The sequence below is a fragment of the Hylobates moloch genome, unplaced genomic scaffold (assembly GCF_009828535.3).
Source record: "Hylobates moloch isolate HMO894 unplaced genomic scaffold, HMol_V3 SCAFFOLD_14, whole genome shotgun sequence".
Taxonomy (NCBI): domain Eukaryota; kingdom Metazoa; phylum Chordata; class Mammalia; order Primates; family Hylobatidae; genus Hylobates; species Hylobates moloch.
The window spans coordinates 7,684,951-7,701,516 of record NW_026652289.1 but is presented as its reverse complement, the minus strand read 5'-3'; the positions used below and the strand labels follow the sequence as shown (position 1 = coordinate 7,701,516).

At 41.3% G+C, this 16,566-nt stretch overlaps 2 protein-coding genes across 9 annotated transcripts in view; one reads left to right on the top strand and one right to left on the bottom strand.

The window, feature by feature from the left end:
* ERG (ETS transcription factor ERG) overlaps positions 1 to 16,566 on the bottom strand; it is a 297,697-nt gene that overhangs the window by 120,877 nt on the left and 160,254 nt on the right. For 2 of the 8 annotated variants that reach the window (XM_032174495.2, XM_032174497.2), the window contains exon 1: positions 10,865 to 10,979. The exons of the other annotated variants lie outside the window; for them this stretch is intronic. In XM_032174495.2, the coding sequence (XP_032030386.1) occupies positions 10,865 to 10,882 (18 nt within the window). In that variant the 5' untranslated portion in view covers positions 10,883 to 10,979. Of the gene's footprint in view, positions 1 to 10,864; positions 10,980 to 16,566 lie in introns of those variants that run through there. 8 annotated transcript variants of the gene reach the window in all.
* On the top strand, positions 14,918 to 15,088 carry LOC116481706 (small nuclear ribonucleoprotein G-like). Its single transcript, XM_032753452.1, has one exon. The coding sequence runs from the start codon at positions 14,918 to 14,920 to the stop codon at positions 15,086 to 15,088; it is 171 nt and encodes a 56-aa protein (XP_032609343.1).

Genomic DNA, 16,566 nt, shown 5'->3' with positions numbered 1-16,566 from the left:
AAAATTTTTATTTTCTAAACTCCTATAATAATTGTTTTTCAAATGGGGAAAAAGAACAAAGTTTTTATTACTGCCTTTCTTTCTACAATATATTATTCAATGGAGATATTGAACCTGTATTTGTTACAGGCTAAAGAAAATAAAATAAAACAATCCCTAGCCAGGCAAGGGAGATTTTCAGAGAGGATGCCAACAAAGTCCTATCCCATCAGGCATCCATGACAAATCTGTCTGCTGTCTGGTCCCGTAGCATCACCCAAATGTGGTTCAGGCAGCACTGGAAATAATACAGACTCAGGAGATCAGGGAAGTCATTTTGCAAAGAAGCAGAAGTGTCAGGAGGCAGCACCTGTAAGGATGAATGTTGGAGCCGTCTCATGGAGTTTCACAGAAAGGTAACAAGCTGCACAATGACTGTCTAGGGGCAACAGATACATAGGAGGAAAGCAGTCTTCATTCAAACAGGGTACTGAGATTGACGTAGTGTGTCTTCCAACAAGATAAGCAAAAGTATGTGAAGAAATGAGTCCCTAAAGGAAAATATCTCTTTGGGCAATTTCACTTCAATTCAATTTCATGTTAAATACAAAATACATATATTGAATATGTGGATAAAATCATTAGAATATATTCGTGCATTAACATCTACATGAGACATGACAGCATCTCACCACGTCTGGCAGTCTCTCAGGGTCAAATGCAATCTCTGCCCCCCGCCGGCAGTCATCGGCACTTGTGGAATAGGCCAGGCAGAATACCCTGTTAGATACTGTCTTCTTCCCTTTGCAATGCACTGTCCCTGATTTCCTGGGGTGAGAGAAGTGATTGTCTACGAGAGCCAGCTTGGAGTGAATGAAAACAGCATTTAAGAGGCTCAGCATTTTCTGATCACCAAAGGGGGTACTTCACCATGAGGTGACCCAGCAATGATTGGCTGCTGAGTTCTTTGAGTATTTTAGGGACCTGCAGATCTGGGTGGAGTTGTGGGTTTCCGTGTGTAGAGTGTGTAAACATCACCCTTTGGTGCTTCGCCAGTGCTTGAGGGGCTCCCAGGTGCTATTTATTTTGTTTAGTTTATTGTTCAGTGTTATTGTTTGTTGACCTGATCTATTTTTTTTTTCTCCTACAAAGGGGCCAGTCCGCAAGGACACATCCTGTAGATGGCTAATTGATGATACCCTATTGTTTAGTGTGTGTGCGCTGTGGTTTTATTTGCTTCGGTTCAAAGGGCCTAAACAATGCATTCGTTGGAATTTAGTAACTGCTGTAAAATCAGCACAGAGAACAATCTGTGAGCTGATATTTTTTGTACCCAAATCTGGTAATCTCTGCTTGACTAAAGAAAGCAAAATCTAAAATGACCTTTCAACTAACCATAGAAAAGGCCTTCCATTGAATCTCAAAGAGACTTATTTTTCTACCAAATATAAAAACATTCGAATTATGCATCATTTTCCATGATTCAAAGGAGACGGAGGTGCCTACGGGGCATGTTACTCATAGACAAGTCTATTCTAGTCTAATCACGTCCCCTTAAAAATCACCAAGTAGATGACACCGAGGATGAGAACGAGGGACTGAAACCATTACTTTAGAAACTTTATATTTTTACCTGTTTCAAGACAGAATTCTCCTAGAAAATCTGGAGCAACAAGCTTATTCCCCTTGGAGAGGAGATAACGAATAATAGACACACATTCGGAGAGAGGAAGTTTCCACTGGGAGCCCTTCCTGCATCAGTGCGTCTCTGGTTGGGCTGGCTATCTGTGTAGGAAGTGAACGCAGGAAGTATCTGTCTACAAACCCTTTATCCTCAAGGTAATTGCTGTAGCAGCATTTTACTGTTTACCAAAGCAGTAAACATGTGATCTAAAAAAAGATGTTTTCCATCTCCAGAAGAACAAGGCTTTAAAAAATGTATACATGTGCTTATTTGTTAACCAGCTTCTTATCAAAATTGGTTACAATAGGCATGGGCTTTCAACAGTGAGTCAATGAAAACAACTCTTGGGATGGACAGAGGTACCCTCACAGGGATGCACAAGAAACAAAGAAGGGGCGTCCTTCACTAGAATGCTATCCTAGCAACACACATTTTATGTCTTTTCTCCTAGGACCGGCTTAACCGAGTTCATACTGTTTGGCTTACAAAGAAGGTAAAGTCAACAAAACTATCTATGTTAATTCAAGTTGGTAGAATGAGTAATTCACAAAGTCCAATAACTCGTAAAAGTCACTTACATTTGACCTTGGACAATATTCTTATTTTTATGTGAATATAAATATGCTTCCAGTTTAGGAGTTCACACAAGACAAAGTGAAAAGTTAGAACTCAAAAGGAGATGTGTAGTGGCTGCTTTTGCTGACTTTTGCCTGGCGTAGGCCAAGCCTCTCGGTCCGTCTTTTCCTTTGTTTCTTTATTCCAGATCAAGCTTGCAAACCTGCACCATCCCAGATTTCCTGAGGTAAGAGAAGTGATTGTCTAGGAGAGGCAGCTTGGAATGAATGAAAGCAGGTCCAGGAAGGATCCCTCAGCATTTAAGAGGCTCAGGAGGGGTCCCCCTCGTCATCCTTGTTGTCCTTTGTGTTTTTCAAGCCTCCTTCCAGGTGGATAGTGATTGCAATGAGAGAGAAAGAGTATGGAAGGAGAATAAGAAGAATAGGGAGATGCAGAAGGTAACAACGCCCTGAATGTCTCCTTCCAGGACCTGCTGGGCATAGTGTCAGGTGAACTCACCAGCAAGCATTTCCCAGCCCTGTTTTAAGCAATCTCCAATGCAGATCAGGTGCTTGTGAATAACTGGGAGCTCACTGTGTCTGTCAGAGTTCTTACTTTATAATGAAGAGATAAAAACATGTTCATCACAGGAAAATGGACAAATTGGCTACTTGAAAACAAAATTCATTCACAAACTGCTGTATAAATTGAAAAAAAAAGGTGGGGGACTTGTGGCTTGTCAAAGCCACAGGTGGGAGACTGTGGCTTGTCAAAGGTGAAATGACCAGGAAGTAGAACAGCCAGGGTGTGAACCCCAAAAGCCAGGTGGGGGCCCATTTCCCCTGCCCACTGCACAAGACCCCTCCCCAGTTTCAAGATCCGATAGGGGCACTGCTGTTAGCTCCCCCTGCATCCTGGCACCAGCACAGTCATCAGATGCTCACCGTGGAGAAGGCAGAGCTGACCACCTCCATTTTCCTATAAGGGAGCTAGGGCCAGGAGAGATGCGTTCACCTGGGGAAGTCCTGCAGCATCAAACTAAAGCTCCGGGCCACCCTCTCCCAGACGGGCCTCTTTCCACTTCCCCTTGCCAGCAGCTATATCTATGCCTCCCATCCGTTGCACGGAAGATAAGGCCAATCCCTTTTCCACAGAGGCTATTTTAAGGATGCCACGAAGAAATACAGAGTACCACGTGCCTCCCTGGGCCAAAGATAAAAGTGGGCTGTGCTCTCCGGATTCAACCTTCATGTTTTTGATGTTCTCTGGAAGGTCAGGGAAGGCATACATATCATATGGATCCAAAGAGGACTACGCAATGCAAAACCACATACTTTTTTTTTTTTTTTAACTTGGAGCAATGTCTTGGGACATCTCCCTCAAATTGAGACACAAACTAATTGTGTTGACAGATTCTGAAGTGTTGTTTCAACAGTTTCTTCTTCCTCAAAGGTAAGCATCATGTGCACACTGTCAAAATTAAAAAAAAAAAACAAGAAACAAAGACCCAATAAAACCCAATGAAACCCAAAGAGCATGGAGATGAGAAACTCACTGCTGGCTGATGATCTGAATGAATGGCCTTTGGGGGGGAATGTGAATGTGGAGGTAGCAGAAGGGTCCCTTCTTCAGTGCTGATTCTGTGTCAATACTTGATAAATTAAAAAAAAAAAAACAGCAAGGGAGATTTTAAATCATCAAGGCAGAAGGATTTAAAAAGTGGAATGTGTTAAATGCAAGAGTGCGGGATCTTTGCATAAAGTTATTATATTTTCAAAAATTCAACAAGCATTGTTTTTAACAAACGTGTTTAAAGTAACAGCCCTGAGGTTAATGTTATGATTGGATTCTGATGTGGCACTTTAAAAATAAATCATTTTGCTTGGCCTTAGCATTTCTTTTCAAAATGTCTCTGTACTTATCTGTGTACAACAGCAGATTACTGTTCTTCCCAGAGTTTAATTCCATGAACACCCTGCTGAAAGACTTGTTAAGGCCTTATGGAAAACTCTGACCTGCGTGTTCATTATTGACGCCCAAGACGAGTGCAAGGAAGTTGATACTTGGGATGAGGAAATTTAAATCAGCAGCTGATCTGGAATCTGAAGGCACTGCCCCTTGGATCTCGCCAAATATGGAAAGAATTCTTGTCACTGAGCAAATATAGAATTCAGTGCTAGAGTTTTATCTCTTGAATTTTCTAGAACTTTGTTTTGATTAGCCACCTAGAGTATAAGAATTGTTGCCTATGGGATTTTTCAGAGAAGAGTAGATAACATAAAGTACCCAGCGATAATAATTTTCATTATCCAATTATTTCATGTGTCTCCATAACACTTAATACATCATGTTTCTCTGCATAGTAATTCACTATTTACAGCTAGGGTGAATAGCAGGAAAAAAGAGATCAGATGATAAAGAGAAGGGAGACAGATTTGTGTGACTTGTATAAGTCACTTCGCCTCTCTAATCCTTTGTCCTTATCTGTAAGAAAGCAGCAGTACCCAGGCTGCTGTGAGGATCACATGAGACATTGTGAGAGTTTAGCACAAGGCTTGGCACATAACAAGCAGTTATTAGGATGATGTTAGTCTGGATTATGAATTCAAGATACTACAGCTACATTTTTTATACGTTCTTAAACATCAATTTAAGTCCATTTTAATTAATGTTATTTTACTAGGATAAATGTCTCTAAAAACATAAGAATTCTATTTGAAGTCTACAATGAGGATTACATTACTCTGATATCTTAACTTCCTCTTTATGATTTCAAATAATTAAAATTAAAGTTTATGTTTTCAACAAATGCTTATTGAACCTCTACTCTTTGCCAGTCACTGTTGAGGACACAGAAGAAATGGATAAGATATCACTAAAAACAGCTTCTGTGATATCAGTGGGTATACATAAATTATTCACACTCAACAACAAACACAAGCAAAGCTGGGAGAATGTGCTGACAAGAAAGAAAATGAAGAGTGGGAGGGTGGACAGATGGGAATCGATGTTAAATTTTATAAAACATGTCCTGGCCAAGCTCAATAGGGGAAATATGTGGAAAGTAAGCTAGACCAAACAGGGAATAAAAGTATAATAAGAAAAAAAATCCAGAGGTCACAGTGGACCACTAGCCGAAATGGGTTCACAGCAAACAAACAAAAAAAGTAATGAAATACTAAAATTAAAGAAGTACAAATAAAAATGAGATTCTGTTCTTACCTGTCAGAATGGCAAAGATTCAAAGAGTAAAATATTCAGAGTTGTTATGGGTGTAGTGTGGAACTGGTCTCATATGTGGCTAGAAAAAGGGGGAACTGGTATAATCCTTCCAGAGAATAATCTGGTAATTATTTTTTAAATTGGCAAATATTTAAATTTGGCAAAGACTTAAAATATATATATACCCATTGGCTCGATAATTCCTTTCTAGGCACCAGTACTAATAAAAAGTATTCAAAAAATCAAATAGATGGTGTACTGCAATATAATTAGTGAAACATCGTAAGCAGCATCACTTTATACACTAGGATATTGGTTATAAAATGGTAATACGTATTTTAGATAGAATATAATGAAACATAAAATTTCTGCTTATCACAAAATGTTAGTAACATGGGAAAATGCTTGTAAAACAACGCTGAGAAGAGCAGGACAGGTAGGTAGATACAAGGCCAAACAGATACACACCGTGGAGAGACACATCCCAATTGTTAGGAATTCGCTGTGGTTAGTTAGGATCTGAACAATTTATATTGACTTTGTGATGACTGTTAAACATTTTCTCTACCATGAGAATTTTTTATGTTTGTAATTTACGCTAAAGAACAAGATGTATTTTTGGTAATTCACGAGTAAAAAGGACAGTGGGGTATTCCAGGGTGCTGTTCCTGACCTAACTAGGAGCACGATGCAGTCGTAGGCCTCTGTCCTCCTCCAGAAGCCTCAGCTCAGAACAGGACGAAGCCAGCCTCTCTGACCAGCACCACCTCGGGCGACTCCTGGACGCTCCACCTGCCCCTGTGTGTGGTACCTGCCCTGCTACACCTTTAACAAGCACCCCTGCAAGCTCCCTCCTTCTTCCTTCCCTGTCCCGTGGCTGCCCAGACCCAGATGTACCCTGCCTGGGTGTGGGAGGCCACACATCAGAGCAGTCTGTGGCTGTGGGCTTCACAGCTGAAGGGGGGCCATGGGAAATGTTAAGAGGATTGAGTGCAGAGCCTGAAAGACAATACGGTAGAAAAGGTTACATCCGCGGGGGGGGGGCATCTGATGGCATCTGCCATTTATTGAGGATGGGTGCAAGACAGGGTAGCCATTATGATCCCATTTTACAGATGAGGACACTGAGGTCAGACAGGCTAGCTACCTTGCCCAGGGTCACAACAGGAAGGAAGCAAATGCAAGCGTGTCTGCGGCCACGAAAGGTAAGAGAAGCGCCATCAGGGGTGGTCTGACAGAATTCCCAGGCCAGGGAGCCGTTGTCCTCTATCCTGTGGGGTCAAAGGAGGGGACAAGAAGGCTCTCCTTGAGGTAGCTCCACAGAAAAGACCCCGCCAGAGCACAGTGTGCTACCAAACGCTGGAACAGCCTGGAGACTGTCCCTGTCTCTTCTCTGAGGTTTTGCATTTCAGAGAAACTCTCATCCGTCTGGCTTCCCCATGGCCTTCACCCTGTGATTCTCTTATGTATCAGCTGTTAAACCAATAAATCCGCCAAGCTGTTGGGATGCCTATAATGGCTTTGGGTCTCCACTCCCACAGAGGGAATCTTATTCTAAAGTTCTAAATGTATCAGTCATATTTTCCTGAAGACAACAGAAATGGTTGTTTCATTTACTTATTTTTATGTATGCTTTTTCAAGAGTTGTTAACCTGTGTTTGTGTTTAAATAAAGATCTGTTTTGCAAAACAAAAACTTTATGAGATAATCACTTATAAACGTAGATAATTAAGAAATGGTTCAGGCTCAGCACATTGTCTGAGAGCATTGCAGTCCTGCACTGTATTTCATGGGGGGGAATATGTCCACAGATTGAGCCATTCTCAATCCTGCTTTCCGGGGTCACTGAATCAGGGTGCCTGGCGTGCATGGGTGCATGCACACACAAGCACAGGGCCAGGGAGAAGTGTGCTGTGTCCACAGAGGGCTGCCTGGATCACAGAGCTGACCAAGAACAGAAGCAGCAAGTTGTTTTAAAGTAGCGGCCTGTAAAGCCACTTTTCAGCAAGGACAGATACTCAGAGCATGCTCTGAAATGACTTATGCACAGCAAGGCAGCGGCATTTTGCCCCGGGCCTTCCTTCCATTCTCCCGGAATCCCCCCAAAGTAACAAGGACTGACGCAATTCGTATTTCACTTAGCCAACGGGTTGATGAAAAATCATATATCTGTAGCTATTAAACTCATTATTCACATCCATCAAAATTCTATGAGGAGTTAAACTTTCTTCATATAACTCTTAGTCTTAATAAGTTTCCCTCACATGCAATAGCAAATGTTCAAGAAGTGCAAATGTGCAAACATGGCATATATAATGCAAGCTTTATGTCTTTAAATTAATAAAATTGAGTCCTATCAGGTCGTGTTTCAATTACCATCAAACCTTCCAACCTCTGTTAATTCAAAAAAAGTAACTTCTTTAGGCAAGTCATGGAAACAGCACTAGGGTGCCCTCAGATCTCCACCAAGCCTTGTTAGTAACTTTCCATGTTCTGTCTGATTTTTAAGATGCTTTCCCCTGATGCTGCTGCCAGCTGCTGGCTCTCTCCACATCCTTCAATGTCAGATCTCTGTGATGATGGAAAATCCCCCACATTCCCTTTTTACACATTAAGTATCTTTCTAGGGTCAGAACTCGCAACCTGGGGTTCACGTTCTCCTTAAAAGGTCCGGGAAGAGAACTGTATTTCTGTTGTAATTCTATGTATTTCTTTTTATGCACCTGAAAGTATTATTCTGAGAAAGGACTGTAGGCTTCATTAGACTTCCCAAATTGCAGATGGCATTAAAAAAAAAAGGAATCAGGAGAGTCTTTGGGAAATTAGGTTAAAACTCCTAACTGAAGCACAATCGAGTTTTCAGTGCAACAGCAGGATCCCTGCAGTCTGTAGCAAACACCGAGCTGTTTGCGGGGACAGTGGGGCTGGTGAGGTTCAGCACCTCTCAATATTGTCAGATGTCACCAATGCCCAAGGGAAGCACCAAAACTGATCTGTGAATTGTCTGCAAACCATCAGCTTTGTTGCTTCCAAGTCTTTACTAGAACTCTTAAGCTGATCTTAAAATTCACAGACACTTAGAGATAAACGAGCACTCTCACCTAAGTTCCCAAAATTCCTTTACTTCTTCCAGTTGAAACATTTTATTCCCAGTTTCAAATTACCAAGGGAAAATGATGGTAAGAATCACAAAGACTGGATAAGAATATTTAGCTTTTCACAGTGTCTCATAGGGTCTTACAAATGACAATGCAAAAAAATAAAAACTCCACTCAAATGCGGAAAACCAGCTTAACAAATTCGGAGCATCTGATACCTAATCGACTAATTGATTTATTTACTGAAACAACAAAAAAACAGAGTGCATTGGAGACTGGAAATTGCCTCTATGGGGGGCTGTTTCCTAATTCCAGTGGACAGCCATAATTTTCCCTATGCTAACTTGGGCTTTGCACTAACGTAATTGAAACTGTAGTCAACAGACTCAGGACCTCCTTTTTCCACTCTATAAACAAGGCTGTAAAATCATCTCATTACTTTACCCAGGAAATCTAACAGAAACATGTCTTAAAGGAAGTCACCTATAAAGAGGGACTATTTTAACAGAAGATTAAAAAAAAATTCACCTGTAGTCATTCTAAGGGTTCACTTGGGTACATACAATAAACACATAATGCAATGTAATCAAATGTTAAATCAAGCATAGTATCTTAGACAAGTGTAAGCTATTATTTCCAAAAAAGTGTTCAGAAAATCACAAAATATTCAAACTTTCAAAATAGCTTCATGTATTCATAAATGTATATTTTAAATGAAACTGTATAACGCATTTGGATATTTTGCAAAATGTACCTACCTTCTAAAGGATGGTCTGTTATTTCAATGTCCTTTTTAATGCACTGATTTTTTTGGGAAAAAAATAACACATAAGATCGTACCCAAGCTATTCAAGATTTACACAGAATATTTGATTTAACATGCATATGAATAAGGATGAAAATAAGAAAAAAAAAGACAACATTTTGGGTCACAAAATCAAGTAATTTCTATTCATGTAGCTAAAAGTAGGGCACATTAACTCTTGGTTTTATAATTCCTGCGTATAGGAGCCATATTTCAGCAGATTCCAATCCTTGAAGCCAAAGAAAGAAAAGTCTCTATACGGTGAAAGTTCTTGGTACGTAGATTTTTAATATATTATTGAACACACCTTGAGAAATAAAAGCTGAACTTCTGAAACACAGTTTCTATGGTACATGAGTTAAATCTTCTAATACAAACATTTCAAATTATGAAAATACCAAACCAAAGAGTATTTTTGAAAATGGCTTGGCCCAATTCTGGGCAAACTTCCATTTTCTTGTGCACTTTCCAACAAACTAAAAGCCTCATGAAAACACCACCAAATGCTTCTCACCTTCATGCAGCAAAACTAAAGACATGCAACAAACACAATTTTCTTTTTCCTCCACTCAGCATCTGCTTTTGTTGCTGATTTTTCACATTTCTACAAATGTCACGAAGGTATGGTGGCCTTTAAAACAACTGAACAGACCCCCATTCAAGACTGCATGCCCCCTGACTTGCAGTCACCACTAAATTGGCTTCATTTCCAAGAATCAGGCCATATTTAGGATTGTACCTGTGCAGATTTACCTCCACATTAATCTCTATATGCCATCTACTAAAAACTTAGGCAAGGAAATGCATCAGACCAAACACCCCAGAGCACAGAGAACCGACCAGCCATTGCTTTCCAATCCCCGCAAACCTAACCATTGCTAGGAAGAAATCTTACTCACGGTGCACAGAGAGTAGGTATTTTATTGAAGATAAACATATAGCGGAACAAACCAAATTACCCCCATTTGAGTTACGTGAACACTCAGTTCTCAGCATGGATGTCCCACAAATCAAGTCAACATTCGTGTCCCATTACCAGCAGCCACTTGCCGAGTATCTCTTCGCTTCCACTGGGACTGCCTGGCATCCCTGACGCTAAGGAGCCACCGAAGAGCCTCCAAATGTCCGACATTCACAAACCCATCTTTTGCTTTGACCCGACCCTTCAACCTCTCCGAGGCTGCTGCCTTTTCTCAGACACACATCCAGGCACCGTTAGGGATAGTTAGAGAATCTGAAAATTCAGAAGCGCTCCGAAAAGCCTTTCCAAAAGTAATCCACAGCCCTCAACAGTGAATTTAGAAACCCCAATTTTTTTCTGAGTTTGAAGTTTTTAAGCCTTGCGGATGGTTGGAGTAGGAAAAAGGAAATTTACTAGGCAGTGCAAAGGAAATCTTGTTGTCCTCTATTGTGGCAGTGGGGGTGTTGCCCAACCCTAACTTATCTGCCTTGATAAAGGAAACCAAAGAAAAGAGTAACAAGAACAAGATTTTGTCAAATTAAAAGGAACCCTTTCCTTACCTTAATGGTGCTGGCCATAATGCAATCAAGTTTATTGATCGTTAATAAATGTTAATAATAATTATTGCTTCTCTCTGACCAGAAAGTAGTTTTGATGAGGTTGTTTAGAGCGGATGAGATTGTGCTAAGTCTGGGAAATGAAGTCAGCCAATGGCAGGAAGAGGTTTCTATTGGTCCTGGCTGTCCAGCCCAAAGAAACAGGATATTTGGGAGTGGAGAGATAAGAGACCCTGAAAACAATGTTGTTTTTCTTGATGATATGCAGCCAGGAGATTTTTTTTTAATTAAAAAAAGAAAAGGCATCAATTGGGACGGGGACTGCCACAGCAGGTGTGACCGGTGTGCCGCCATGTGACACACTGCACTGAGACCAAGGCAGGATGCAGATGTGATGGGACTCCGCATGGCTTCACACGGGCTGCGAGCACCTTGGAGCCAAGGCGTTGAGGGCACCCCACTGCCCCGGGTGCCAGCCCTTTGCAGCCCAATTCTTCGCAGAATTACTAGGACAGAGGACTTGAGCTCCTTTCTCCTAAAAGGAAACTTTGCAGGTGGAGTTTATTTCATGTTAATAGATGGCCATGTTCAGTAACGGCCATTGCCTGGCTGATTTTTAACAACCTGTATTTATTCAACATTTCAGATGAGTGTTCCAGAACAGTTTCATTTTCTCCTTCCAAATACCTGCACTTTTTATTTGCTCTACAACAAAGTTGTTGAAAACGCAAGGACTCTAGGCTTACAGTAAACAAGAAAAATAAAGAGGAAAAATAAACCTTTCCAAGTCTTGCTTTCAAGTATTTATTAAAATCCAAATAACTGAAGTGACTATAAATGTCCCGGAATGTCAGTGAGCTGGTCTCACTCTGACAGACATCCATGTTGCCGACAACAGATCCTCATAGAACTTTTGGCTACCCAGAGATGCCATGTGAGGGCCCCATTACATGTTAAAAATCCAAGCTATAAGTTCAGGGTCACAGGTCTGCTTTCTCCTCGAAGGAAGTAGAGCGAATGCAGGCCTGAACATTCCTTAGAGGGTTTCAGGACTTTAATTACTCATTTTCAGGAAATTGCTTGGAAGAAACATTTTGCTTTGAATCTAGCTACAGGAACGCAGGACCCACAAAGAGGTGTGGTCTCAACAGGGGACCCCAAGAACACAATAGACTAAGTCCTGAGTCATCTGACAATTCCTGGTTGCAGAGTTGGACGTTCAGTAAATAGATTTCACTCAGACTTTAGGCTGGTATGTGTCAGAGTTCTGTCCACCAGCCCAGGCCATTCTGGCTTTTAGTATATACGTCTGATTTATCACCTCATGTTATGATAGAAGAAGGAGGAGAAGGAGAAAGATAAGGGGGGAAAGGGGGAGGAAGGAGAGGAGGAGGAGGAGAGAGGGAAGAGGACAAGAAAAAAAGGAAGGAGAAGGAGAAAGGAAGGACGGAAGAGAGGGAGAAAGGAGGATGGGAGGATGGAGGGAGGAGGGAAGGAGGAAGGGATGGAGGGAAAGAAAGAAGGAAAAGAAAAGAGAGTATGTTGTAAGAAAATCATTCTGTAGAAATCAGAACCTAAGTTCTCAGCACCTACATTTTGAGGGGGTGTTGATTTCCGCTCTTTTCATCTCTGAACAATGAATAAGATGGCAGGCTGATTAAAATCCTGTTTCCCCGAAAATTTCAAAGTCCTGAGCTGTTTTATCTGGGCAGCTTCCACTAGAATTCTGGAGTGTGGAGGAGAAAAGCTCTCTCAGCTTCCCTGAGTGTCCTTGCTTTTTGTTCTCTCCTAAGAAGCATCAACGTAAAACGTTAACTGTGGCCCCCACAACATGTGACGCCCAATGATGCATTTACCAAACACCAGCTTTAAATAAGATGAACGCTTTGCTAATGAAATAGCCACGGAAGAAAATCCTGCATGGTCCCGCCTCACGCATGCCTCCTGGTTGCTAATCCAGCCCTCAGTTGTTCCCTGCAGCAGGAAAGATCAGCATTTCCAGGATCTAATGCTTCAGTGATGATTTGACCTTAACTCCCTGGTTCTTGCCTAATGCAAATCAAACTGTGAAGAGTGGGATTTCTTACCTCTCTATTTTGAAATAATTTCCAACTTACAGAAAAGCCACAAGATAATACACAAAACTCCTAATACCCTTCACCTGGTTAACTCTGATTGTCTACTGGTGCCAATGTACATCATTTTCTCTGCTTTCTCTCACACGTACGCTCTCTCTCTCAATCTCTGTCTCTCTCTCCCATATTTATTTACGTATAACATACATGCATGCATATATCCTTTGTTTTCTAACTAATAAAAATATTGTTTTATAAGAGACAAATTTATTTATTGGATACTAAAAAAGAGAAAAACAGATGCGATTATTTGATCAATATTCGATCCATAAGTTTCATTGTGTCTAATTTTGGAAATGCATACAAACATAAAAAGTGATCTAATAAAAGTTAATTTGGGGATACTGAGTGGTAAATTCTGTTCCAAAATGTTACAAAGGAAACTCTGCCTCATTTCTAATGACAAAATGTTTGATTCCTGTTGTCTTCAAAGAGAATAATTCTTGATGTTTCAAATGGCATCATAGCATCCAAGCCTGGTAATCTCTGACTAATGTAAAGTGTTTTAAAAAAAACTTTGGCTCTTGATAGCACAAGGCACATCTTTTTTTTTTTTTTTGAGACGGAATCTTGCTGTCACCCATGCTGGAGTGCAGTGGTGTGATCTCAGCTCACTGCAAGCTCCGCCTCCCAGGTTCATGCCATTCTCCTGCCTCAGCCTCCTGAGTAGCTGCAACTACAGGCGCCCACCACCACACCTGGCTAATTTTTTTTTTGTATTTTTAGGAGAGACGGGGTTTCACCATGTTAGCCAGGATGGTCTCGATCTCCTGACTTCGTGATCCACCTGCCTCAGCCTCCCAAAGTGCTGGGATTAGAGGCATGAGCCACCGCGCCCGGCCAAGGCACATCTATTAACTAGAATATAGTAGTGCAGAAACCATTTCCCAAACATTATCCTATGGGGAAATTATCTGAAGATATAGATATCACTTCAGCTTTCCTCACCTGTACCCCAAGTCTATGCTATTAAATGGCCTCATCCCTACACCACCCAGCAGCCTAAGATAACCAGGCTGCCTTTCCCGCCTGATACCTCCTCTCCCTAGGGAAATATACCCTCCAAGTCACCACATAGACCAAGTTAGGGGGCAATCTGGCACACGGCCCCTACCTGAGGCCCATCCTGCCATGAGCCTGTCAGGGCAGGGTCCTTTTTCACTCTCCTTGAGACACAACAAACATCACACTAGACCAGCACAGCCCACCCAGTGGCTGTGGACAGCAGAACCTATGAATAAAGTATACATTTCCATTGCATGCTTCTCTGCCACAAACCCATCTCCTGTGAATCTGCCAAAACCTTCCACTAGTGTCCTCACATTTTACTCCAAAGAAAGAAACAAAATAATATAAAATAAATATACCATAAATTCACTGTCACAATAAAAGAAGCACTATTATTTATTTATCCTAAAATCATTTCTTCCCATTTTCTAAAGATCGAACAAGTTCTCATTCTTGTTCCCTTACTAACTTCTCTGTACGGAATATGGTGAGGAAGGTCAGGAGCTAAGAACACTCTGAATGACAGCCACATGGTTCTCAACGTGATACATGCGCAGAGCAAAGAGAGGAGACCCGTCTGAACCTCCACATCTGTGGGGACACAACAGAAGATTCACTCATGACTCATTCATGTCTTTATCCCTGCCCTATACGTCCACACAATGGAACGCCCATCCTCCTCAAAAACATTGCAGGAAAATGACGTAGTAGATGAACACTTAGCAATATGGAAAACTGCTCTGATATCTTACCTGGTTAGTTAAAAAATCACAGAATATAGGAGAATTATATCGTAGACCCATTTTGTTAAAAATAAAAAGGCAGATGGGGGTGGCCATACATTCTGTTCCAAAGCATCTGTGAACCCGAGGAATAGGCACCATGAGTGAAGCTAACCTTCCCGAGTTGAAAGATGAAATGCAATGGTGGCAGACATGTCCAAGCAATATTATGGGGACTTGATCCCTTTATGAATCTTGTGATAGATGAATGTGTGGAGATGTCAACTAGTTGGCAGCAGAACAGTATTGGAACGGTGGTAATACAAGGAAATAGTGTCATCATATTAGAAACTTTGGAATGAGTATAAATAATGGCTGTTCAACAGAAAAATCCATGTCCCCTCTCCAAAGGGCCTGTTTTACTATATGTAAAAATTAGGTCATGTATGTTTCATATTAGACTTTTTGTTAAATAACTTTTTTTTTTTTTGAGATGGAGTCTCGCTCTGTCACCCAGGCTGGAGTGCAGTGGCGCAATCTCGGCTCACTGCAAGCTCCGCCTCCCGGGTTCACGCCATTCTCCTGCCTCAGCCTCCGGAGTAGCTGGGACTACGGGTGCCCACCACCATGCCCGGCTAATTTTTTGTATTTTTAGTAGAGATGGGGTTTCACCATGTTGGCCAGGATGGTCTTGATCTCTTGACCTCGTGATCCACCTGCCTCGGCCTCCCAAAGTGCTGGGATTACAGGCGTGAGCCACCGTGCCTGGCCAATAACCTTTTGTAACAGTCAAAAAATAAAAAATAAATAAAAAGGCAAAGTAAAAATATTGACAGCTGTATCTTATAACACTAATGGCAGAGAAGCTTTTTGTTTTTTCCCCTCTTCTTCTTTGGTTCGCTTATATTTTCAAAACATAAATTTGTAATAAACATAAATTATATACTAATATAAAAATATGTAAGTAACATGCAATGTTGTACATTTTTGTAAATATCTGAAAATTACAGGCATGTTCTGTAAAAAGTGCAACCCACAATACTTGTAGGCATCAAACCTTTTAGCATGCCCAAATGCCTGTTCTTTTTTAAATGTCTACAGCAAGCATAGAGCTCTTTTTTTTTTTCATTTTATTAAGAAAACCCAGAAATGATCAAGAGTTTTGTGGAGGCCATCTATGCGGCATTAATCCATTCAGGTGATATTAATGGCATGCCTTTTCCTGCCAGGAACTCCAGTGGGCACTCAGGAAGCCAGGATTACAGGGCTCTATCCAGTCACCGCGTGTCTCCGCATTCGGGAAGCCTATCTCAGTCTCCTCAAATTCTGAACACATAAAACTTCAGAGCCTGGGAGCGACCCATGAAACGCAGGTTTTTAAGGACAAAACAATAGGACAAAAGTGCTGTATATCGTCCTTAAGATGACACATGAATTTAAAATGCATAGTGTTTGGATTATTCATGAGAGCCCCGCAAGAACGATGTCCCAAGGATTTTTGCCAGGAACATGCCTGAGATTGTAGATAAGAATCAAGCATCTGGGGCTGCCACACAATGGAAAACTCCAGCACTCCGTGGAACTTTTCCATCTGCAGCAGTTGGAGGATTTGCCTGAGAACATATGCAGCATTAAGACACTCTCAGCCCTCAAGGGCACCCAGTCAGTGCTGTTTAAGGACGGTTTTTCTGTTCACAGCACACTTCATGATTACAGCTTCACTCCACTGGATACAACTACGTATGTGTGTATGAATGTGTGAGTGTGTGTATGAGGGTGTGGGGGGGAGAGGGGAGTGCCATATCCCCCAGCAGCACATTAAGAAATAATCCAATTACAA

Bases quoted from the DNA above. Each gene is read 5' to 3' on its own strand.
- LOC116481706 (XM_032753452.1), top strand. From the start codon at position 14,918: ATGAAATGCAATGGTGGCAGACATGTCCAAGCAATATTATGGGGACTT.